This window comes from Amphiura filiformis, chromosome 7 (assembly GCF_039555335.1).
Source record: "Amphiura filiformis chromosome 7, Afil_fr2py, whole genome shotgun sequence".
Classification (NCBI taxonomy): domain Eukaryota; kingdom Metazoa; phylum Echinodermata; class Ophiuroidea; order Amphilepidida; family Amphiuridae; genus Amphiura; species Amphiura filiformis.
Window position 1 is genome coordinate 44,790,895 of NC_092634.1, and position 17,497 is coordinate 44,808,391.

At 37.5% G+C, this 17,497-nt stretch overlaps 2 protein-coding genes across 2 annotated transcripts in view; one reads left to right on the plus strand and one right to left on the minus strand.

Annotated features, from left to right (window-relative positions):
* Positions 1–910: 910 nt before the first annotated feature.
* On the minus strand, positions 911–11,430 carry LOC140157217 (acidic leucine-rich nuclear phosphoprotein 32-related protein-like). Its single transcript, XM_072180334.1, has 7 exons — positions 11,280–11,430; positions 7,566–7,689; positions 6,264–6,485; positions 4,745–4,887; positions 4,092–4,137; positions 2,635–2,786; positions 911–1,061 (listed from the first exon to the last, which is right to left on the minus strand). Exons 1-7 carry the CDS (start codon positions 11,303–11,305, stop codon positions 956–958), a joined length of 819 nt encoding a protein of 272 aa, XP_072036435.1. The 5' UTR covers positions 11,306–11,430; the 3' UTR covers positions 911–955.
* A 160-nt stretch (positions 11,431–11,590) lies between these two features.
* Positions 11,591–17,497, plus strand: part of LOC140157216 (ATPase family AAA domain-containing protein 3-A-like) — a 60,384-nt gene continuing 54,477 nt past the window's right edge. The window contains exons 1-4 of the mRNA XM_072180333.1: positions 11,591–11,925; positions 13,683–13,759; positions 15,664–15,825; positions 16,664–16,733. Coding sequence (XP_072036434.1) covers positions 11,694–11,925; positions 13,683–13,759; positions 15,664–15,825; positions 16,664–16,733 — 541 coding nt within the window. The 5' untranslated portion in view covers positions 11,591–11,693. The remainder of the gene's footprint in view (positions 11,926–13,682; positions 13,760–15,663; positions 15,826–16,663; positions 16,734–17,497) is intronic.

A 17,497-nucleotide genomic window follows, 5' to 3' on the forward strand; every position in this document is an offset into this window, starting at 1 on the left:
CACCTGACCACCCGCTGGGTGGTCAAGTGGCAGCAGATCGTCATAGATGGCGGGCAGGTCGTATCCAGCATCCCTGTTGAGTGTAGGTCTTTGGGTCTTGATCTCTAAGGCTTCTCTGATCTTTCGGTTCCGGAGGAGTGTAATCACTACGCTGAATGAAGACGCCGTGATGGCGTCGCAAGCTACGTCTTTGCTCAACTCAGACTCTGAAAAGGTAACTGTTTAAGCTTATGTCAATATGACAGAGTCCAATATCAGTCTACATGCTGCTATCACAACAACTCATAAACAAATCGTTTATGAGTTTGATTGACAGGTGACATCACACACAAACTAGTATTTTTTTCTCTACTCCCAATTACAGTTCTTATAGTTTTGTGAAATTAAAACGATCATGACATACATATACTTTGTTTCACTCAAGTTTGGTAGTGACGTCGGTGCATATTTTGCAGTATTGAATCGCGTATGCTAACCTAATCCTACAGATTGTAAACACGCATACAAGAGCGATTTTGTTGGTACACTTACGGTACAACTACAACCACATAAAAGCACTGATGTTGCTATCAACCTCAAGATGAAACAAAGTCTAGTTAATATTGAGTTGGAGCCATGGGGTTCCATGACCTGCATAAAGCGTGTCATGATATCACACAAGTGGATCCTACAGGTGGTTCATAGTCCAAATCAGAAGACAACTGAGGTACTCCATCCAATTCTTTCAGCTTTGGTAGTATGTAAAACACCCTGAAAGATTAAACAGAATTAAATGAATATTTTTGTGATATTTTGCTTAGTTTTATCAAACAAATAGATAAAGTTTCTCACTGACCCAGTGAGCACTGACCCAGTGAGCATAAAAGCACTGATGTTGCTATCAACCTCAAGATGAAACAAAGTCTAGTTAATATTGAGTTGGAGCCATGGGGTTCCATGACCTGCATAAAGCGTGTCATGATATCACACAAGTGGATCCTACAGGTGGTTCATAGTCCAAATCAGAAGACAACTGAGGTACTCCATCCAATTCTTTCAGCTTTGGTAGTATGTAAAACACCCTGAAAGATTAAACAGAATTAAATGAATATTTTTGTGATATTTTGCTTAGTTTTATCAAACAAATAGATAAAGTTTCTCACTGACCCAGTTTTAGAAGAGTTTTACAATATTAGAAAGCAAAATTAAACTTCTATGCTATTCAAATTTGGTATACTTACCAGAGCGCTTTCACCAGCTCAACTGGCATCTTCAGCGATGTTATTGCCCTAATCTACACCTGTGACATCATCGGAGATGTCTCAACATCATTAGCAAAACAAATCTTCAGAGCAATAACATCCGCTGAAGATGCCAGTAGAGCCGGCAGTGAAAGCGTTCCAGTGAGTGTACCAAATTTGAGTAGCATAGGCGTTTAATTTTACTTTCTATTTATGTTTACCGCTACGTATGAATATACAATAATTATACATCATTATACTTTATAATATTATACATCTGGTACCAGAATGTCTTTGATTAAATTTCAAAAGGTTCTTTCAATTTGGATCACATGTACAAATATCAGTCATATGTAAATGTCATTATAGATATGTTCAAATGCAAGTTTTTAAAAATACAGAAAGATCTGTTGAGCTGACCTGGAAAAGTTAGGGCAAAAAGGAAGATTTGTCTCTGAAATACTTGGCAAAAAAGCTATGCGCTGGGTTTTTGTTTTAGAAAAACAAGCAAGTGCTATGCAGGATATGTGTGTGTGTGGGGGGGGGGGTGCATTTGTTTTCACAGACAAACATGGACCTAACTATGACAACCGTGTATGTTCACGGTCATAAGTGAGCGTCAGAGGGTGCTAGATGCCGTAATAATGCATGTGGAGTATAAGTCCCCTTCGTAAGTGAATACCAGGTCCACGGTTTGGTGGTTAAATATCACATCTTACCACAAAAGTCCACGCTTTCAATAGTGTAATGTCAGTGTGTACAGGTCCACGTTAAGCTGTTAACTATATATCAGGTTTATATGGTCCACATTTGTTTGTGAAAATGTGCATGTGTGTGTTTTTAGCCCACTTTTTCTTGTTTTTTGTTTTTAAAGAACTAAATAAATAACCTGTAAATAAGGCCTAAAAAAAAAAAATTGTTGTGTTGCCCTCAACCGCCCGGTCCTAAATCCTGAAAAATCAGGGTCGGCATTTTTTTTTTTTTTTTTTTTTGAATGATGATTTTTACAGATTTGTTCAAAAAATCTATGTTTTTCACTTAAAATTAATATTTTATTGAAAGACTAGTCTTTAATTGATGTCTAACAGGTATCCAGAAGTCAGAATTGACAAATATCCCCAAGTTGAAGAAGCATTATTTAATATTTGAGGAGATTTGTAAGAACTGAAGGTTTGAAAAAAAAAAAAAAAAAAAAAAAAGAAATCCGACCGTCCGCCCCAACTTTCCCATTTTCTCACTTGAGGGCAACACAACAATATTTTTTTTTGGCCTTAAGGCCCAAAGCATAGGGCTTATGTGCTAGGATGGTTGTCACATGCTTATGCACTACGGTTTTAGCGAAAAACCTTGGGGGGGGGCTTACTTCTTACTTATCATAGCATGTCCTGCAGCTTTGTTTTAAATTTAAACTTACTTTTGTCTGTAGTTAGGGGTGAAGCTTATTGGATTTCTTCTAAGGTCTAAGCTTCTCAACGGGTATGCAGAGAGTAAATGGAGATCATCCAACGAGGTGATGGAGTTGTCGCTCAAAATGAGTACCTCCAGTGCAGGACATTTTGGAAGATCCTGTAACCAAAGAGAGGAAAAATTAAACCTAGTTTAAAATCACATAGAAATAAACTGACCCAACAGGTGCATGATCAGTCTGGTGATTCTCAGTGGTCAAAGGCTTGGTCATTCAGAAGCTTGTCATGGTCTGAATGAAGGAAAAGTAAAACCAAAAAGGGCTTATTTTAGATAATTATCATTATTTCCATCCTGATTTTGCACAAATTTTTCCACTGGGGAGTTGCCCCTGATTATATCCCTATATCCCAGGACTTCCCAAACTTTTTTTCCTGTAACCCAAATTTCATTTTATAATTCTAAATAATGTGCGACCCACAGCATAACAGATGATTTCATACAAATGATGTTTCTTAGCAAAACAAAATGTGATGTACGTGCCTGCATTTTATGGAACTGCAATATCAGGTCTGAGCTGAATTTCCCATGTTAGTACCCTGCACTTTGATGAGAGACAAACCCCAACCAACACAAATTACTCTATAAGGAGGCAAACACTCCTCTATTTTTCAAAGTCCGCAACAGCCGAAGAAGCGCTTATACCCACATATGGGTTTTGACCCACAGTTCAGGAAGCTGTGTTGTATCTGCATCATTAGACCATACTCTTGGGGATAACTTTCAGAAAAAACGTTCATTTTATGTACTAATTTATTTATTTTTTATTTATAACATTCGGCCGAAGCCAGGCTAATCCCAATAGTGCTCAGAGGCTACTAAATTTAAGGGACGCCATCCGGATATGACGGGACAGGCATATGGGAAGAGGTCCGATTTTAGATGCAGGAGGAAAACCGGAGCACCGGAGAAAAACCTGCGAGGACGAAAGCATGGATCGGCAACCAAACTCACATGTGGCGCCGCGGGGAATTGAACCCGGGCCACAGTGGTGAGAAGCGAGTGAGAAGACCACTACACTAACCCGCCCTCCCGTTAATGTGATGTTGGAAGATTGCATATATATTTTTGCCCATTTTCACCTTAATAGCAAATTTCAATTTCAAAAGAAAAAACAAAACCAGAAAACTGTGGTTGTATGTAACTTTGAAGTGAAAGTGACTTATTTGAATATCAAACATTCTAAAATGACATATGTGATGCGATCAAGCAAAATCAGTCAGAACTCGCAAATATTGATTTTGAAATATAGCCAAACTTAACTGGTAGTTCAATTTCAGTGGGGTTTTCTGTAAAATCCAACTTTGTAAATGCTTTTTACTATCCTATATGAAACTGAAAATGTAATTTTTCTGAGTTCCGACTGATTTTGCTTGATCGCATCACATATGAGATAAGTATACTTACTTTAAACTTTGAGAAGAAATTCTGACGAAGATTGAGTTCTCTGCATCTGCAAAAATCAATAGGAATATTGTAAATGGTCAATTACAATTATTTGTTTTCTTCACTTCAGAAGGTACTGCAAGAGCTAGCCAGAAAATGACTTTGCAAGAACAACTGAACTTCAAATTCACTTTTTACGTTCTCTTTGTACAATGCTGCGTTCCTTGTAGGACGCTCTATAAATGTCTATAAGTTATAGATTCCAGTCAACTGTGACATAACGCTTTGGTAGGTTTCATCTCTCAGGCTAGCCTGGATCCACTGTGGATTTCTCATGGAATGTTAGCAGTCACGTGAGAACACAAGTCCGCTCACTAATATACATATTACGTAAGAGAGGTGCAGTGACCGTGTCACTGCACCTCTATTACCGTTCTTGCTTTGTGCCCATTCTTTGCATACATAGTTATGTATATATTGCTCATATTCGTGGTGTCTTGCTCAAGTGAGGACAAAGTGAGGACAAGGCGATGTTATTGTAATAAAATCTTGTTTACTAACAGATTTTGACTCATACTCATGTTCTCATTGTGACGTATGTTTGCATAAAATAAATCCTTACTATACCAACCAACCTAGGTAAACAAACAACTATGAATGTGAAATCACTATACCTTGGAAAACTGATTTTGAGTAGTTGTTTTATCTCATTGTCAACAAGTTGTATTCTCTCTGCTCTCATGATTCTTTTTAATATTCGTAAGAAATTTTCCATTTGATAGTCGTGCCCGAGCTCTTGATATGAAAGGTTGACATCCTGGAAATGAGATAAGAATAATACATATTACAATGCTTGCAGGTTTTATTTTTAAATGAAAGTATAGACAAATTGCACCTAAAATTCTTAGGGGGTCGTCATCCCCCTTCCACACATACAAACCTAAGTAAATTTTCAAAAAGGTCAGGAAAAGTGTTATCTATGAGCTTCATACACTCATGTAGTTTATTGGGAAAGAATGTGCATGTAACACACAAAAACTTTATTTTTAACTGCAATCTTGACTTATACATTTTAAAATGACATTTAGTCCAACTTGCCCTTTAATATGTTATGACTTCCCTATTTTTTGTGAACAAAATACAACCCCCTCCACATGTATGGGAACCCCGGGAACCCCCTTCCTCCAAACATAAATGATACTCAGGTATTTTGAAGACACTTCATACACATTTAAGAGACATTTCAGGAACAATTATTCTGGCATGTCACATGGACCATTTTGCCGTTTAGTGCCTTCCAGTATATAGATTTCATTGGGCTTGTAACCATTATAATTCAGGCTGTTATTTTATCATGCACCAGAATTAGTTTACAACAACACAGTGATCATCCCAGGCAAAAATAAGCTAAAACCTTATTAACACACCCAACATGCAAATTTGAGGAGTGTAGTAGTATTTGAGAGCTGAAATTAAAAAAAAAATCAGATCAGATAATTTTCACAAGTCTTGTTGCTTTGACAAAATAAACATGTTCTTACAACATTGAGTGATAAATCATAAATGAAAATGGCACGGGTCATGTAGTATATGATTGTTTGCCTCAGATTCTCTCTTGATAATGGGCTATTCCAGTTGAAAATCATACACCCACTATGGAAGACATGTCTTTAACCTCCCACACAGGGTGTGTGAATATTAAATGGGTTTACCTGAATGGGTGCCTCCATTTGAAATCTACACCCTCTTTGTGGGAGATTAAGGTCGTGTCTTCCATAGGGTGTATGGATTTCAACTGGAATAGCCTACTGTAGGTAAAACCACAGAATTAGAGAAGGAGAACCGGGACTCGACCGCCATCTTGATACATGCATGGAGCAAAAATTGGGGGTATTCAGTTTCCCTCGGAATGCGCTTGAGGCATTCGTTGTCATGCAAGTGCGACATGGATGATGGGCGCATTTGAGAGACGTACTTGATCCAACTTGCACGCGAGTACCAAGATGCTTCAGATGAGACACAGAATTGTTTTTGTTTGTCTCCACGCTCTGTTGGCAAGAACCCGAACACCCTAATTTTCTCCCCAAAGCTGACGGTATATATGGAGTCTCGGTTCTCCTTCTCTAATTCTGTGGATAAAACACAAGTTCTAGTTACTTTGGTTTGACTTCACTCAGTTTATATTACACTTACTGTACAATTCTCCCAGTCCTCTATTTTCTTCTCGTACACCATACGTTTTGTGCCTTTAACATCATGATGAATAGGGCGCCCTCTTTCATCTGTTAGTGTGTAGAAGATCATCTCTTTGATTTCAGGTCCTTTCCTAACCCGTGGATTTCGTAGTTCAGTACCTTTGACCTTATTGCTACGTAAGTCATACCACGTGGTGTACCGGTATCTATGACCTGGAGGCTGAGAGAATGACGGGGAAAATGATAACCAAAATGAGTATAGGGTTTAGAATTTCAGTGTGAATCTGTGAATTGACTCTCTATAAAAACAGATAAGCATGAATCAAAGTTTATTCTCCAGAAATTGATGAAGCCCTAGAGAGATATTTGATAATGTTGACTATGCTTCTCATACTCATAAGAAGTTTCATTGATATTAATGTTAATTTGACCCACTTCTTTGTTCTGTTACACATTGGGAGGGACTCAGCTTTAAAATGTCTGTCACTTTGCAACAAACTGAAGAAAACTATTATGATTGATGGGGTGGGGAACTTGACAAGGGGTATGATCCATGAACATTGACACTCAAAAAGCATCCTAAACATATAAAGTATAGGGCGCTTGCACAAAAGGTTAAAAGGTTGATAAAAATGACCTGCATTGAAAGTCAGTCAAGTGCGGTGGAGGACAAACAAACTATTATCATCTTCTGTGAATCTTTGCGTGTTATTCAAGGTAATCAACTTTGGAAGTGACGGTATGTGCCTGTCAATAGGCCCCCTCTTTTGAAGTCGACTACACCCGATGACCCCCTTTTTTTAAAAGTCATACCCGATGACCCCTTTTTTTTAGTTGCGGCGACCCAATGACCACCTTTTTTGGTTGCGGCTACCCAATGACCCCCTTTTTTCTAGATTTATTAGAAGAGCATTATCAAAATGCAACAAAATAATGCCAAAACTTGCACAAATTTTGCTCCATTTTTTCAAAATTATGCCGAAACTTTCAAAATTTTGCTCCATTTTTTCAAAATTTTCTACCCGATGACCCTTTTTAAAAAATCTTATACTCAATGACCCCCTTTTTTCAAAATATTATACCCAATGACCCCCTTTTTAATTTTGTTTGTACTCAATGACCTCCTTTTTTAAAATAATGCTTTGTTACCGATAGGCCCCTACTTCGCGACTCCGGTAGGCACATACCCGTCACTTCTAAAGTTGAGTGCCCCCCCCCCCCGGGTGAGGGGCACTGATGAGTCTAATTGAGGGAGCACCACTAAGCTTCAATAACACCATGTATTGCTAGATTGACTTACCGGTGGTAATGGTGCTACTTTATGTTCACTTTGATCTTTATGTGTGCTAATTGTAACCACTGGTACGGCATTATTACCACTCACTGCTACATAGGCATTGTCGTCTTCACTTGAATGCACAGAACTGAAATAGAATTCAGAAAAGAAAACATGGATATTTTGTGGTTCCTTTAAGTTTAATTTATACATAAACAACATGTTCAGCAGACCTTCAGGCTTCAGCCTAATAAACATGTGAATTAATTTTACACATTCTAATTTTAGTGACCAAGTTACTTCAGAGCCATGAAGTTAGGGACTGTTCACAAACACTTGTAAGAGGGGGCCTGATGCAAAAAAAAATTTCATAGCGAAAAATTTTTTGGCCCCCCCCCCCTTTACAGACCTCAAAAATTTCAGGGCCCCCCCGACATGAAAATTATGGGTCAACCCCATAGAAAAGCATAAAAACTCAATTTTTCCAGGAAAATTTGTGGTCATTTTTTTCAGGGCCCCCCTTAGGAGGGTCAAAAATTTTCAGGCCCCCCTAGTTCACCACGTAAACTTGTATGGCTCAAAATTCGGACCGCTTTCGCCATTAAGTTTACTGATTTCTATGTTTTGAAATTTGTTGACGTTTTAATGATCCCCGGTCGATTATTTTATCTGTGTCACGTCATGGGAATGACGCTGGTGGGTACCAGCCAAACTTCAGAAAAAAAAAACATGATCGCCAATATTACGATGTGATATGGGACTTACAAAGGATACACAGAGGTATTTCTTGCCAAAACTTGACCATTTCTAGACAAGTTGGCCCTACTTTGTCTGCGTTATGTGAAAAAGGACAGTCTTAAGTAAGTATACGTGCAACGCTTTTGATGTTTTGGGAGACTGTGAGGGATCAGAACAAAAAAATGATGGAGCCTATTCTTGACTGTGTAATATTCCTTCAACACGCTGCCGTACGGTAACAGTCTTATACGATGGACACTGGGCAGATAGTATCAGTTTGTGAATGAGGACATCGTATAAGTTCCTTGTACTAAGCCTACTAAGGCCCCCCTTACAAGTGTTTGTGAACGGTCCCTTAACTATGTAAACATAGGGTTCCAAATTTCTGCCTGCTTGCCAATTAAGTTTAACATTCTTGAGTATTTGTTAATGTTTTGATGATCCCTGAATTCCAGCCGATTATCTATGGAAAAACAGTGGCATGGCATGCATGATTGATGGTAATTATCCCGGGGGTGCCACTCATATACCATTGCATGTTGTCATCACTGACCAGACACTTTTATTTTTCACCCAAAACACTGACATGCCCAAGGGCTGAAAGGTAACCCTTACCACTGACCTGCTATGAAAAAAGGATACCCAAATCACTGACCACAGCCATGGTGCAAACAAAGGTACCCATATCACTGACCTTACATGTCCCAATGACCCTTTTCACAAACAGCGATGGCAAATGTCACTTCACGATTTCCAAAAGGCATGGTTCCTGTCATATCTGGTTCAGCAGTCAAACGTATGTCGTAATCCATTCCGATTACACAGTATCTGTACCTTGTACAAAATTTGTAGTCTCTACGCCTGTCTCTCGCAGCCCGCCGGCAGCATGCACAAACATCACCGAAGTTTTAATCATGGTACAAGACCGGGCACAAGACTAATATATTACACTTACAGACCCGGAAGTAAGAAGTTGTTTACAATCAGGAACGAAAACAGCGGCTGACGCCAAATGCTGGACTTTGATTTTCATGAACCCAAAACGCCGACATATCTATTGTAAAAAAGGTACCTTTTTCCAGAAAACACCAAAATTGAGACCCTTTTCGCGTCCCGCGCGGGACGTGGCCTATGCTTAAAAAGATACCCTTTTACCGCGAAATTTTGGTCGGTGATGACTTCATTCACGGTTCAACTGGCACCCCCGGGGTAATTATATATAATAAACAAAATTTTTCACCACTACATTTATTTGCAATGGCGAACTTGGTGAAAAATTATGTTTATTAGATTATATATCTATCTCTGTGTCTCGACGTGTGTGGTGCTTCACTGGGGTGCTTCAACGATGTGGACGGTGTGAACATGGCACACAACATTGGGAATTGACACAAATTTTACGGTACCGTACTATGTCTACAATCAGTCTGAAAGGATAAAATTCAAATTGAGAAAATAAATTCTAGGTATGACTTGTTGTACCTACTAAGCCTGGTTGGTAACAAGGTATTCCCATTTCATTGTATTTGTATAAAAGGGCATTTCGTGATCCACAGCCTCATTCCCCCCACTTTTCTCAAAAAAAGTTGAGATTTTTACATCACTGGAAACCTCTGGCTACATAATGTTTATGTACAAAATATTTCTTGCAGATTAATTCGTTTAGCAAAGATATCGTGAAATTTGAATTTCGTTCTGGTGCACCAGAACGAAATTACAACGCATTGTCTATGGAGCAGTGTAATACATGTAATACACATCAGGGTTCCCGTTAAGGATTTAAAAATGTGCGTCATGTGTGACGCAAGTTTGCTGACAAGGTTGAAAAAACTTGCGTCCAGACATATTTTTGTGCGTCCATCTGAAATTCACGATCAATCATACTGGGAAACGCCACGGAATTTCATGGTCAGAACGGCAGCCCCTTGTTGCTAAAACACGTACCCGTACCCCGGGTCTACACTTCATCAAATGTTGATTGTTAAAATAAAATAAAAGTGCATTTTTGCCATGATATTCCATCTCCAGTCGCTATGATAATTTTTCTCATTTCTGTGTCAGTTTTGGTCGGAAACGTGGTCAGAAACAGCTGCAAAAACATTCGCAAATTTTCGTACTTTTACTTCCGGGTTTCTTTAATTTTAAAACGTGTTGTTGATGATATAAAAGCTAAAACACACGCTACCACAAATAATACAAAAAAAGATTATCATTTGGATTTTGTCTTTAAAATTGCTTTTATTCATCGTAACAATAATACTAATAAAGGAAACATAGATTATTTATGAGAAAATAAACTTAAAACATTAAAAACTGAATATTGTCAGCTTGTGATAAATAATTAAATAAACAGCAACTGCACGGTAGCCGCATGTCATCACTCCAGCAAGCTTTGTAAACAAAGCATCAATGGGGACTTTCCCATCAAACAACGATCGTACGGAAAGCTTGCAAAAAGTGCACGATTTCCTGACGTTGCATTTACAAATATTGCAGAATTTACTACAATTCTAAGCAGGTGGGTCAAAATTTTGGGGCTTTTATTATCTTAAAAATATAAAAGAATAAAAATGTCTTATTTTTATCATCAATTTATCATCAAGTTTTGTCTGCGTCCACATGGACGCAAAATACTTGATTAGCCATGTGAATTTGCGTCCAAATTTGTAAAATACGCGTCTGGACGCAATGACGCACACTAACGGGAAGCCTGATACACATACATGACATAATCATGCATAACTCATGAACGCAAAATCGGAATCAACTGAAATTTTGGGAATAGGCTTTTTCGTGGATATCTAATGAAAATGACATAAATAGAGGATGCTAGGATCACGAAATACTCCTTTAAGTAAGCTTATACACTTTCTTACACATATTTATATACCATGATACCATCACAAAAGACGAAATCATAAGCTTACTAAGTTACATTGCAGTATACAAAATACAGTAATCAGTATACTGGCTTACTGCACTGTCCACAAATTTAGTCACCTATTGTCATCCAGTTGATCTGACATTCTGCCAAATTCAATAGTCCAACCGTTCAATTATTTTTCATAAACATGTATTTAAAGAACAAACTACAAATTTTACAAGATTTAGTTCATCGCAACAGGAGCAGGACCTGCAGGTGTATTCGACATCGTAAATACCAATTACTTATGCTAATTAGCTCTGACGTCATATCGTCATGACGAGAGTAAATAATATCTCAACTCCACGAGTCCAACTTCATTCTTTCGTTTAAAGCTGAACTTTGCCTTCGCAAGGAGCAGATTGCACGATCCAAAAGTTCATAAACTTTGACCCTCATAGACTCACGTGTGTTACATGAACTACGATCTTGCATCAGGTTTTCGAACGGAGTGAAGAGTTGTATAATAAGCTTAAGCTACATTTAGGAAAATGTCTTGGTTATTTGGCGTAAATAAACCTCCACCGGAGGCACCACAGATCCCGACATTACCTGAGAGTTTTTCTGCGTTATCTGGAGGAGGCGGAGATGGAGGAAAAAAAGGTGGAGGGGATGGCGATAAAAAATCGGATCAAAATTCGGCACCCTTCAGTAATTGGAGTAATTTTGATCCAACTGGATTGGAACGTGCTGCTAAAGCTGCTAAGGATTTAGACAAATCAGGTAAGTGTTTTTGTAATACTTTTTCAAACAGTGTAAAATTATGTGCAATTAAAAATGTAAAAATTAAAAGAGTAAAAAAACCATTTAAACGCAACCTTAATTTTTGACTTCTTGTCTTTGACGATTACTTCGCAACGCTGACCAAGGTTGAAGTCAAACGTCAAATTCAATATTAGAACCATTTCCATCAGTTAACATGATTCTGCAAAAAATTGATGTTTACATAATGTGCAATCTGTATATCATTTGTGATTTGAAAGCTATATTTGTCAGCAATATTATTAGACAACTTTGGAGTTGAAAAAAGGCAGCATCAAATCATTGTAATGCTGCTTGTAAACTTTGGTATTTGGCCATTTTCCTTCATTATATCCAATTAAAAAATAATATTTTAAGTGGCTAAATAATTGTTAGAACTTCAACTTGAAAATTTGATATTTAAACCACTCTACCTCTACCATGTCTACCTCTACGTAAATACTTGGCAAGGACGGTCTTAAAGTCTGGATGTACAATGTAGTGCCAAGGAAGAAAACATGCAGGTAATGAAGGTGCAAGTAAAAATGGACCTGCAATTAATACATAGAACCAGTATACTGTTGACTCTGTTCCCCTGAACACCTCGTAAGTTGGAGAAGACAAGGTGCTCACTGGTAGAGAATTCCACCAGGCGACTGTACGCGGGAGCTGGTAGTGGACTGAATTTACTAGGATGGTAGGCTCTTGTAGAGGATGGAAGCATTGGAGTCATGTAAAGAGCTGAGTTGACTGCCACAGAGGTTGTTACATATCTTGTACATGAGAACGAGGCTGGATGTTTTTCGCCTTTGCTCGAAGCTTTTATTGAAGCATTGATGAAACACTGTTTTGCCGTCTGTATCGGTGGAGGACGAATCTTGCAGCCTGCCTCTGTATGTTTTCAATTTTATTGATGTCTTTTTGATGGTATGGAGACCAGACTGGACATGTATGTGTAATCAAGATGAGGTCGAACGAGCGACATGTAGGCTTGTTCCTTCAACTTGTGAGAGCATCCTCTCAGATTTCTGCGTATGAGCCCAGGATTTTATTTGCACGAGTTGTCACACCGCTGATGTGTTTGGACCAGGACAGATTGGAGGTGAATGTCAAACCAAGATATGGATAGTCGTCAACATATGTCAGAGCACTATTCCCTAAATGATATCGGCCGTCAATAATATTGCGACATAGGGTGAATCTCATAGAATGACATTTGTCCGTGTTGAATTTCATTTGCCAAATAGATGTCCACTGGTGGAGCTTGTCAAGATCTTTTTGCAAAACAATCACATTAAGGGGGTACTACACCCCTTCCCAATTGTGTACCTATTTTTGCATTTTTCTCAAAAATTATAAAGCATTGGTGACAAGTAAGATATTTATATTATAGGGGCAAGGACTACAACTACTGCACTGGAAATTTTATTTCAGCACAGACAACAGTTGTGGAGTTACAGTCAAAAATGAGGGAAAACCTATATTTGATCAGTAAATCAATAACTACTTGCCTTGAGTTGCTGAATTTTCAGTGTGCAGTAGTTGTAGTCCTTGCCCCTATATTATACATATCTTACTTGTAACCAATGCGCTATAATTTTTGAGAAAAATGCAAAAATCCTGGTTGTGAAACAGCCCAAATGATATCATAATGAAGAGAAGCATTGCATTATAAATCAAATTATTTATTATAAGAGCAAATTAATCACGCAATTTATTGTTTACCAATTTGTTTGCAGTCAATGCCAAAGGAGCTCTGGATCTAGCTAAGATGCAGGAGAGCACCAAACATTTAGAACAACAGACTAAGATTAAAGTAAGTACAAGTAGAGCTATAATTATGCAGTTTACAAGAATGGTTTGTCTAAACACGAGGTCAATCAGGTCACCATAAAGTACTATCCTACTGAATTAAAAGTTAAAAATCGGTTATTGTGTGTTTACAGCCTGCCCTGCAGGTTGTATTAAAATGAAATTTCAGACAAAATATGCAAACAAGCTCTTTCATATTCATAAATGGCACAAAACTATACAGCACATGAGGTCACCATCACAAGAGTAGCATTGTTTTAGTTACTTTGTAAAAAACAAATGCTATACAATTTTGAATTTGTGTAGCACATAGTCCAAATTTAAGCATTTTGTGATGCGGTAAAGGAATGTCGAAAGCTACAAGTTTTAGGAGCTTTTATTGCATGGAACCAATGGCCAGGCCCAGCAGAAAACTTACGTTGTTTTCTGATGTAGATCATCTTAAGGGGTACTACACCCTGCCCAATTTTGTGCCTATTTTGCATTTTTTCTCAAAAATTATAGCGCATTGGTGACAAGTAAGATATGTATATTATAGGGGCAAGGACTACAACTACTGCACTGGAAATTTTATTTCAGCACAGACAACAGTTGTGGAGTTACAGTCAAAAATGAGGGAAAACCAATATTTGATCAATAAATCAATAACTACTTGCCTTGAGTTGCTGAATTTTCAGTGCAGTAGTTGTAGTCCTTGCCCCTATAATATACATATCTTACCTGTTACCAATGCGCTATAATTTTTGAGAAAAATGCAAAAATAGGCACAAAATTGGTCAGGGGTGTAGTACCCCCTTAAGGATAGTTGGGAAATAGGCCTATTACTTGGTATTAGTAGTATGAACATAATAGTGATATCCTGTAAGTGCTAAATAATTCATGGGATGTGGCTGGGTAATTTAATTACAACTGGTTGCAGTTTCATACTGAACTGATGGGTCAAACTTTTCTATAACAAATGTTTAAAACTCATCCAACATGATTTTCATAAACCAGGTCATTTAGTTCTAGAAAATATTTTGTAAAATTTTTAATAAGCAAAACAAATAATGACTTGGGGATTCCACCCATGGATAAACGTCATGAAGTACAAATTATAATAGTCGTACCGTACCATAGATATTTCAAGGTAGAAATGTACAAGAACAAATGTCACACTCACAGACATTGGGGAACAAACCAAAGGTTTGATGACGTCCTAAAGATCCTATAAATGAATATAAGTCCAACCCGAAAAATCAACTTGACCAATATTTTAACTACCAGTGTTATTTACAAACATAATCAGACTTTTTGAACTCCTCCATAACAAAAGGGCTTTTGTTTATTGGACATCAAACTTTTGGTTTGTTCCATAAGTTATTATGTACAGTTGAATGAGTTATTCTATTTGAAATAACACCCCATACAATATGGAAAACATGGCCCTAATCTTCCACAAAGGGTGTGAATTTCTAATGGCGTTACCCTGATAAATTTTGTGACTAACTTTGCATTTTTCTCTATAAATAACTACACACTAGTAACAAAAGTTATGTATATTATTATAGGAGCAAGGAATCCAATGATTTCACTGAAATTTCAGTGATTTAAGACAAGTGGTTCATTATATTACATATAATTATGTTAAGAAATGAGGTACATTCTATCTGTACCTCTTTTCTTATCATAAATAATGTACCGCTTGTCTTGAGTCACTGAAATTCCAGTGTAGCAACTGGATTCCTTGTTCCTTGCCCCTATAATATACAGTACTTAACTTTTGTTATTATTGTTTGAGAGAAATGCAAAAATAGTCACAAATTTATCCAGGGGTGTAGTATCACCTTAAGCGAACCAAAGTATAGTAACAATTGCAAAGACATGATGATTCATTTGATGTTGTTTCATTTCATATTTTTTTATCAGGAATATGAAGGTGCTTTGGAACAACTGAAGGTTGACCAGACCAGAGTCCAGCATGAAGAAAGGAGGAAGACTTTATCATACGAAACAGAAGAAAACAAAAAGAGAGCGCAATACCAAGACCAGCTGGCAAGACGACGTTACGATGACCAATTAGCACAACAGGTACAATGGGCTAAGTTATATACATTTTTTTTTCGTTCCCAGTCTTGTTTCATTGCTAATTTTGTTGTTAGTCTTTGCCTGAAACCTAATCATAAACCTGATGGAAATGTTAACCCCATGAGCACTACTGGCCGATTTTTCAGCCTCAAAGAACTATTTTGATTGGTTACAAAGAGGGTTATATAATGTATTGAGCCAATCAGAGATATGGTAAGAATAGTCAGTAGGACTGACGTAGATAAAGCTTAAAATTGCTAAGAGTTCTATAAGCTCTATTTGGATTGGTTACTCATATGATTATATCATGTAATTAACCAATCAGGGGCACTGTAAGAAAGGCAGTAGTGCTCACAGGGTTAACAAAGCAGCTACTGTACTTTTACATAGGAGTGTAGAGTTGTACCAGTTTCCCAATAAGCAACTTTGAATTTTTGAATCACTAAATTTTCAGAAATACTTTACCAAATTATAATGTATCAAAAAAACTTTGGTTCCTGATGAGTCATACACTTCTAGGAACTGGGGGGTTGAGCCCTGCTAAAATTGGGTGTGTGTGGGCTTAAATACCCTTCAGCCCTCCCCTTTATATGCCAGATGAAGTTTAAAAGGAAAAGTGACCTATTTGTTGCACAATTTTCTGACTCCGAAAGAGAAACCCCCCCTTGGTGGGGTTGCAGAACAGGTCATCAATAAAATTTGGTTTTGTCATTCCATCCAATGTTGAAAATCTTCCTAAGCCACTGTACATGTAAGTCCTGCCAAAAATGGCAGTATGTCAATTTGTTGATTCAAACCATATAATTTTTGTTTGTGACTTGTTATATCATTCTATTTTTAGAAACGCATTAATGATGAGAATCTAGCAAGGCAGGAGGATTCAGTCAAAAAACAAGAGGCTATGAGAAGATGTGAGTATACATTGTAGAACATACAGATACTGAAATACTGTAGCAAATCTGCATTACAAAGGGGCAAAACGTACTAGAAGAATGGTGTTGAGAGTGTGTTCATAAAGATGCAGGGCCAACCATAGTCCACACAATGATGATTCCAGTATAGATGAGTTGACCTCAATGTTTATCAACAAAGGCAAGGGACTGGTATATCTTTATGCTTGATTGAACTCCATGCAACCACTACACTGTTCAATAGTCTTATTGTGATGTGGCGGGAGTTTTAAAAACACAAGCCCTGAACAAAATATGATGTGCGCGCATACTGCAAAAAACAATAGAAATTGTGATGATGCATGCGCATACTGCCAGGCATTCACGACAGAAGTCAACTCATCTATATAATAGTGCATTTTAGGAAATTATGCTAGCTAATATAATTCAATTCTTGGATGAGAGTGTGAGAGAGAGAGAGTGATATCAATTGAGTTTTACTGTATCATAACATCTTTTCTACAAAGTACCCAAAAGTAAATATGTCACATGATCAAGGGGAATGAGTCACATGTCGACCCTGGTCGAAAATGAGTTTTACACATGGTTCTAAAGAATACATTCAGAGCTTTCAGAAACTGAAAACCCCATGTTGATACAACTTTTCTTTGCAAAGTTACGTCAATTTATCATTCGCTAAAAACAATATAAAACAAAAGAATTTTAGCACTTTCTTTGTCAATATCTCAAAATCAATATTAGCGACATCCGACTCATTTCCCTTG